The sequence below is a fragment of the Amblyomma mixtum genome, chromosome 2 (genome assembly GCF_055824585.1).
Source record: "Amblyomma mixtum isolate Tamu chromosome 2, ASM5582458v1, whole genome shotgun sequence".
Classification (NCBI taxonomy): domain Eukaryota; kingdom Metazoa; phylum Arthropoda; class Arachnida; order Ixodida; family Ixodidae; genus Amblyomma; species Amblyomma mixtum.
Window position 1 is genome coordinate 91,112,156 of NC_143013.1, and position 8,497 is coordinate 91,120,652.

Here is an 8,497-nt window from a genome sequence, read left to right on the forward strand (position 1 = left end):
TCAGAGGTTGGTAGTGGGAGTGATGGATGATGTTCATTCAAACAGGTTAAAATTAAGGCAGTGTGAGGCCATTTCTGTAGCAGTGTTTAAAGGAGCAGGTAATTATTTTTTCGCTTAGCCGAGGTACGAAGCCAGGACGTTTTTTTCTTTTTTTCGGGAGGGATGTAAGGTATATTTTTTGTTTAAAGAGGTGGCCCGAAGGTGCCCCCCCTTGACCATCTCTCTGGTGAAGTCCGTGGCATAAGCACTGGCGTTGGCATCTCGGCACGTTGTTTTAGTTCTCGTTTTCACTAAAACTATAAATGCAACGCCATTAACACCACCGCTCACTACTCGCCATGTCGTCTTGGCGCCTTACCACGTAGATGATCGTACCCCGCGCCTGAAGCGTACCTGCACATTATACTTTCATTGCGCGTCGTCTTTACTCTCACATCTTTGCTGTTGCCCACGCGGGGACAGCGCCATGAGCAAGGCGTCGCTCCTGCACGCCTGCCAGTACCAGGACGCGGAGGGTCGCTACTGCAACCCCAAGTGGGTGGACCTCAACAGCCATGGCGAGTACCGGCCGTCGTACAACATCTCGCCCAGGAACTACCAGTGAGTTGACGCACAACTCCGTCACCTGGCGACTTGTTCACGCACGCTAACAAATATCTTGGTCGCCTCGTTTGCCAGCCTTATATAGTGCGCGCAACGCGCCTATACAGCTTCGCGTTATCAGTGCATGCAATGAACTGCATTGAGTCGCGGAACAAGCCTTGCTGGCACGCGCCGTAGTTGCGTCGACGTTGCGCTGCTGCAACCTGATCGCAAGAGTGATTGCTTGCTGTTAAAATGGACGTAATCAACTCCTCTAACTTGCTGTAAAGCTACACGTGCGATAGATATTAGATGTTGCCTTAATTAGAAGCTTGCGTAATCAACAAAAGTGTGCCTTTCTTTTCTACGGTCTTGGAAAACATGGCACGGGACACTCGCAATACGCTTGGTCTAAGGTTGGTTTAAGGGAATCCCCAAAGGTCGAGTAGATTTGTAATAAGGGAGTAATTACTCATTGACGTCCACCCAAGCGCAGCCATACGGCTACAAAGGAAAGCTGTACAGCTTTCTCAGGACGAATTTTTCTTTAACTGCGAAGTTTCTGAGAAAGCTGTACAGCTTTCCTTTGTAGCCGTATGGCTGCGCTTGGTGGACGTCAATGAGTAATTACTCCCTTATAGCAATACGCTTCATCGCGCGAACATTCGAATCGTGTATGTATTATCCTCGCGTTGCTCGTTCGTCCTTTAGCAGTGAAAAAGAAAGTGAGTTTGAGAAGGGGAGAGAGAACTGAGGTAGCGTCGCCTGAAAGATGAAGGACGTCCGCGCAGCCCCGTGCTCCTGAGCAGCGTGCACGTGCCCAAGGGCGTCCGGGGCAGCAGTGCTCACCGGGTGATGATGAGCCCCATGCGCTGGGGCCTGGTCCCCTCGTGGTACGGGGGTGAGCCGCAGAACTTCATCTTCAACACGGTCAACTGCCGCATCGAGAGCTGCATGGACCGGCGCAGCTTCAAGGGCGCCATCGCCGCTGAGCGACGGTGTGTCGTCGTCGCTGAAGGGTAAGCGCCGCTTGATTGTCACGTGTTAACTTCGTGACAGCAGAGTTAGTCACGCAACGCAGGCTGCCGTACGCGGTATCGAGGCAAACCTTATACGCCTTAGGCACAGTGTAAGATGTATCGTGCACTATGGCCTTGGGAAATCGCAGTTACGTGCGATGAGTACAACACTATAAAGATCCAAAACGCTCGCTTTGTGCCTATATGTGTTCCTGCTCCCCGTTGGCTTTCGCCAGGACTGATCATGTTTGACACTTTGCTGAGACAGAACAGCAGCAGCTGTTGTACAAGACGGGGCTTTATGGCGATCATCAGGAAAGTCTTTTGTCCGGCAGAGGCCACCACCCCGCTGATACTTTGCAAGTAGTACTGCAGATTAGCATCCCAGATTAGTAGACGAGATGCATGGCTGCCAGACGAAAGCACGAATAACTTGGGAAATTTGGAGTCACTGGTGATAAAAGAGGGCATACGATAAGTAGGATTCAACCAAATCTCTGTCTCTTGCGCTAGACATTTAGCCGCAGAACGTGGTGGTTTGTACACTGGATGTGAGAGCGGATGTCATCTTGCAGGCATGCCGTAGCTAAAGATAATCGTAGTAGTCTATGAGCTGCCGACAGACAGAGCTGATAGCACGGGAATCTATCCTCTAGCTACAGGACATTTGGAGGAACACCTCGGAGGGACATTATATTGCTTGAGGATGAACTGGCTCGACTACGCTCCCGCTTCATAATCAAATAAATGTGAAGCGCGGAAATGCCATCATTGGATATTGAGGACGAATTGGAGTTGGATGTATGGACAGGTTACTACATCGAAACAACAAAGATGCTACTTTCAGTGAAAACGGAGCTTTTGTACGCTATCCTTTAGGGCAGGGGTTCTCAAACTTTTTTGCTTGGAGGAACCCCAAAAGCCTTCAATAAGTTCCAGGGACCCCCCCCCCCCCCTTTCACTTGCCAGCAATGTTGTCGAGTGCATTTTTTCAAAGAGAGAGTTGCAAAGGTTAAATGTTTATTGCACAAATTAATACAAATACTAATGTGAGAGCAAGTCAAAGCGTGGCTCAGTAGCACTCAGAGCCAGTCTCATATCGGCTGCCGGGTCAGGGCCGGTGAGGGTTCTCGCGGAACACAAGAAGACAGCCCGCGGAACCCCTGTGTTCCGCGGAACCCAGTTTGAGAACCCCTGCTTTAGGGTAAGAAAAGTGCTGTTCTGGTGTCCGCCAATTTGCGCGTCAACTCATTTTGTTTTTAGAGCGAGAGCTGCACTCGTTGGAATACAACTTCTGATTTCGGTGTGGATGAGACAATGACCTTCAATGCCTCACAAGGTAAAACCGAACTTAACTGCGTAGTAGTATGGGCCAAGCTATCACCAAGTGATCATATGACTATGACCATTGGGTACCTGACCTTGACCTTGACATTTGATTTGAGACAGCGGGCACCACATCGACAATGACCTGCAATGCCTCACAAGGTGAAATTGAACTGCTTGTTGGTATGGCCAAAGCTATGGTAGTATGGCCACTTGATCATATGACTATGACCATTGGGTACCTGACTTTTACCTTTGGCCTTGACTTTGACATTTGATTCGAGACAGTGGAGACCGTGCTTAACAGAGCTTTCGCTCGTATAACTAGGTTCAAGCCACGTTGAACCCCAGCCATTTTCTTCGGAGGAGAGGGGCGGATCTCAGAAGCTGGGCTACCCTCCACGAACTCGTCTGTAGACTCCACGAACTTCGCTCGAGTGGCGTGAAGAGTTTTAGATGGAATTTTCTGATAAATACACAATGAATCTTTTGCTCCCAGACAAACATCGAAATAGCGAGAGAGAGGCAGAGAATCGATTCTTACTAATAACGAAAACTGGATAGCAGCAGCCTTCGGATGAACGACGTTGTGCTTACGCACAAGCACACATGACAGTCAAAAAGCCTCACCGAAACCAACAGGTCGAGCCGAGCCGAGAAAACTCCAATTATTTATAAAACTGCTGACCGCGCTAACGCTCGTGTCAGGTTCATATGTCGACATCCGCGAAGATCCAATGGTCCCTCGCGTTGTCCATTGCGCATCGCCAGGATTTGCAGTCTACCATCAGACGCGCCCCATTTTCAAACCTGAATTGACGTCGCACGCTCTCGCAGACAAATGCAGAGTGTTGTCTAGCCTACGTGAACCCCACTTACGCAGCTTAACGGATCTTTTTCACCGCATACGTTTTGCCCAATGCATACTTATTTTTGAGGCATGGTGATGCATTCATCAACGCTATAGCTTTATCTCCCTCGGCTACCAGGCAGAAACGGTACAACTTGCAGGACGCGTAGAAAAGGACGTCGACTCCAAACGTAGATACCGAACTTCCTTGCCATGCCCTCGCGGTTATGCGAGGACCCATCGCTATAACCTCGTACTTCTAGTGCTTGCGCTCATCGCGCTTATTTTAGGCCTAAACTTCGTCCTATAGTAGCCAGAGGAGCGACCAAATAGCCTACACCAGTAGTGTGTGCTCTTTCTGCGCCAAGCAAGCGGCATACGGTGGCGCGTCTCCTCCCTGCATGCCGTAGGTTCTTCGAGTGGAAGAGCGAGCAGACTGGCAAGCAGGCGTACTACGTGTACTTCAAGCAGCCCCGCGGCATTGACATGGCGGCCCGCACGTGGGACGGTGTGAGCGACGCGCACGACCTCATGCACAACGGCCACTGGGTCGGGCCCCGTCTGCTCACCATGGCCGGAATCTTCGATGTGTCCACTTCCAAGGTATAGACGAGTCGCGGGGACATGCTTGAAGGACATGGGGCAGAGGTCAAATCGAGGGAAGCAGTTCTTGAATGTGCACGCCATTCGTCACGCTCTTTCGCGGTGTCAGATATATTAACGAATGATGTCGAAGATAAAGTATCACAAATAAGTGGCACCAACTAAGCCACAATCACTAGCCACAGTCATTGCAGCGTGCAGGTTGAATAAGGGCAGCGTAAAGAAAAAGTGAAAGGGAAGAAAAATACGCGCGTCACCTATCAATTTGGTTGGTTTATGGTTTATGTGGGGTTTAACTTCCCAAAGCGACTCAGGCTATGAGGGACGCCGTAGTGAAGGGCTCCGGAAATTTCGGCCACCTGGGGTTGTTTAACGTGCACTGACATCGCACGTTAAAGAACCCCGGGTGGTCGAAATTTTCGGAGCCCTTCACTACGGCGTCCCTTATAGCCTGAGTTGCTTTGAAAATGAGTCCGAAAAGAACAACGCGTGTATTGAGGATGTTTTGCGACAGCGCGGGAGCACTGAGGCGTCGTTGCCTGGTTTAACTAGTAGTTCATGGAACGCACTGTGTGCCCGCAGAGTCTGTATTCAAGCAGAGTCTGCATTCAAGAATGGTCCTAAGCGTTTCGTTGTCTCCGTTTGACCCTTCCTGCAGGATGTCCTGTACAGCTTCAGCATCCTGACCATGGATGCTCCTCGTTACCTGCAATGGCTTCACAACCGTGTGCCCGTAAGTGGCTGCGCATGCATGTTCCGTGCTTTCACTGTCAGAAATACCACCCTGAAGGCCAGACGGATCTGAGTGCGAAGGTCTGTTGCGTTGGCAACTGAGAGGACATTACGACAACAGGTCAAGTTCGCAGTGAAATCCGTGGCGCAGTCACGATGGAAAGTATTTTGATAATTTAAATGCCCAGGTCTTTACAAGAGAATAGAGGTAGTACTTGTAGAAAATAACTGCGGCTAGGTATCTGTGCGCTGTGATCCGTACTTCGACAGGAGTGTTGACACTTCTTTCGCGGCTGGTTTTTTACGTACAATTCCCACCTTTTTACTTTTGCAGAAAAGTTTGTGTTTGAGAGGAGGGAGGGAGTTATCACGCTTTTTTTCGGTGGTTTTCGGGGGAGGGGGGTTTCAGTTTTGGGTTTACTGTGCTGTCTGTAAGTTGTTGTTGAGGTTGACAACGGTACTAATGTGACGAATCGGGCGTAAAAAATAGAGAACGGCTTCAAGTGATTTTGTCGTGTCCTACTGGATCGCTAGACTTGGGGAAGATTGCCTGAACACGGCTTCTATATTGCACTTTCTGATAAAGAGCTGGCTTTTTGCGTATGTGTAGATGATTCGTTTACCTCATACAGTAAACGTACACATGTAATCTGCTCACATTGTTGGAAGTTGAGCGCTCGTTCTTCTGTCTACTCTCTGTTTCGTCAAATATGCTTTTTTTTTGCGTTGCGGCCATTTCTTGAATTTAGCATTTTCTATGCGTGCGCTGAAGATCGAGCGGCCGCGGCACTCCTAACGCCCTTATTCCTCGAAGCCACATTACCCGACCTTTCCAACTGACTTGCGCTACAGACATCGCTGTGAGAATAGAAAGTGTAAACTAATTTTTTTAAGCGTCTTTTTGCAAATTGGCGAGGGAATTATTGTTTTGAATGGTGCTTTGCGCGCAAGGTTGAGCAAACACAGACCACGCAAAGGGCAGTTGCGAGAAGTGGTGTAAAATACAGCCTTCCGGCGTACTGTATGGCCTTCTCAATAAATTTACAACTTATGCCATCAGAAAGCTGTTTTTCCTTGTTTTATACATATCACTTAATGTCGGGGGCATAGTCTACGTATAGTAGCCATGCATAATTCCTGCTCCACATGTGTTTAATAGCTAATATGGTAGCATACGCAAGTATTTCCCGTGTATTTCAAAGATTAAAACCGTTGAAATTAAAAACTCTGGCGATTTTATTTTTCGCTCTCAATCATTTTAATGTCGGGCAGAGTTATACCAGTTTTTAAAAGATTTAACGCTCGAGAAAGGCATTCCTAAAAAGGACTTTATATCTTGGAGACATGGATTTTAGAGGGTGTCGAAAGGTTAAGTGGCACTGCATGTAGCTTATTTCGTGCGCTTGTTAGAAAGTCAAATTAACAGACAGGCGTAAAGGAAAGGAAGGACCAGACACAACGAAGCGCATCATTGTGTCCGCTTCGCACTTCCCTTTATGCCGTCTTGTTGATGTAACTTTCATAAGCAGCTCAAGAACCTGTCAGTATTGTCACCAACTTGACAATGTTGACATTGCTGTTGATACCAACTTGTCAACAACAATGTCAGGCCAACTAGCTCCTGTGCGACCTTTTTCTTCTAAATTTAGGGTAGGGCCGGGTGTCGTTAGTGTGCCCATTTTTGTGCATCGCAAATGGTGATTGTGGCGTCGTCGTTCAGTGCTCATCTGCCGTGTCTGTCGGTATAGATGTTCGAGGCCAGGTGGCCGCACGCATTAATTCTTTGCTGCGTGACGCAGGTTATCCTGGACGGAGAAGAGGCCGTGTCGTCGTGGCTGGACCCAGACTACTCCTTTGACGAGGTGCTCCAACGCTTTTCTGTGTTTTTTTTTTACCAGAGCAGAAACTGTGCTCATTTACCTTTCGTTTGTTCAAGTGTTACCCCGTGGCGCATATCTGTGAAATTAGAAACTCCCGCTACAGTAAAATAGATATTCCGAAAACGAATGCGAACTTGATAGCCTTGCACTCGCTTGTCCTCCTGTGCGAATGCGTATGCTGATGAAATTACCATGGCACTAAACGTGAGAGGTCGCTGCGTATCACAAAACAGTTTGGTTCGGTTTATATGGAATTTAACGTCCCTAAGCGACTCAGGCGATGAGGGACGCCGTAGTGAAGGGCTCCGGAAATTTCGACCACCTGGAGTTCATTAACGTGCACTGACATCGCACAGAACACGGGCCTCGCGCATTTCGCCTGCGTCGAAATGAGACCGCCGCGGCTGGGATCGAACCCGCGTCCTTCGGGTCAGCAGCCGAGCACCATAACCACTGAGCCACCGCGGCGGGCGTATGACAAAATGATCACTAAGCCAGTATCGACATTGTGTGCAACCATTCTCCGACGTCTTATACTTATTGCTGCAATTGTTTATTATGGGGTATGTTTTTTATTGTAATGCAAGGAACGCTAGGATGAGGCCGTTTTCACAACGCCTCTCATGTAAGACACTGTAAAGAAAATACTGAAGGTAATGGTGACGGCGAGGACGAAATGATCGACTGTAACGTAGAATGAATGAAGACATGGTGCAGTCATACCACCGGTAATGAAGTGGTGGCGTTGGTGCTCAAAGTCATACGGGGTAGTGGTTGCGCGCCCGCGTCTACTGCGAGGCCACGGCTCAACCCTTAGTGGGTCTTTGCTGTAGCCTGACCTGTTTGCGAGGAAGACAAATTAGGAAGAGAAAACTCCAGGCTGTACAGTGAGGGGCTGTCCTCCGCGCAGCTGACGTACTCGGTGCGGTGCCCCACCAGCCTGGTGCACCACCCGGTGTCCCCCGTTGTGGGCAAGACTACCAACAACACCGTCGAGTGCGTGCTCCCGTACTACGCCGACCAGTGAGTATATACACGCGACTAACCCATGCGACTGCACGTCACACCTTGAAAAATTCAAGACCTTTGATTCTAAATAATCGGTCAGTTATCACTGTTATCAAACTCGGTGATAACACATGGTGCTCCGCTGCAGATATGCTGCAGCTCATGGGTAGGCGCCTCCAACTGATCGCCGGAGGAGAAAACATTTATTGCAGCACTGTACTGAATTGGGAAAGGGAGGTGCGGATGGTCGTTGACCTGGGTGGCAGTCCCTATTCCGGGACGCCATTGGCCGCCGCCGCTGCCCGTGCTCTCTGGACCAGGGCCCGCTGGGCCTCCAGGTCCGAGCCGAACAGGGCCGCCTCCCAGCCCTCCCTAGCTGGCTGACTTATAACTGCTATATGTGCATTGTACTGGCAGGTCCACACCATGTGGTATAGGTCAGCATACTGCCCGAAGAATTTGCAGCTGCCCGTGAATGTCGGGTCCACGTGTTTTAG

At 49.4% G+C, this 8,497-nt stretch overlaps 1 protein-coding gene across 1 annotated transcript in view; it reads left to right on the forward strand.

Moving 5' to 3' along the window:
• Positions 1-466: 466 nt before the first annotated feature.
• LOC149360119 (abasic site processing protein HMCES-like) overlaps positions 467-8,497 on the forward strand; it is a 10,640-nt gene continuing 2,609 nt past the window's right edge. Inside the window, exons 1-6 of the mRNA XM_089569198.1 lie at positions 467-600; positions 1,374-1,601; positions 4,188-4,380; positions 5,039-5,113; positions 6,912-6,974; positions 7,903-8,015. Of these exons, the coding sequence (XP_089425324.1) occupies positions 467-600; positions 1,374-1,601; positions 4,188-4,380; positions 5,039-5,113; positions 6,912-6,974; positions 7,903-8,015 (806 nt within the window). The remainder of the gene's footprint in view (positions 601-1,373; positions 1,602-4,187; positions 4,381-5,038; positions 5,114-6,911; positions 6,975-7,902; positions 8,016-8,497) is intronic.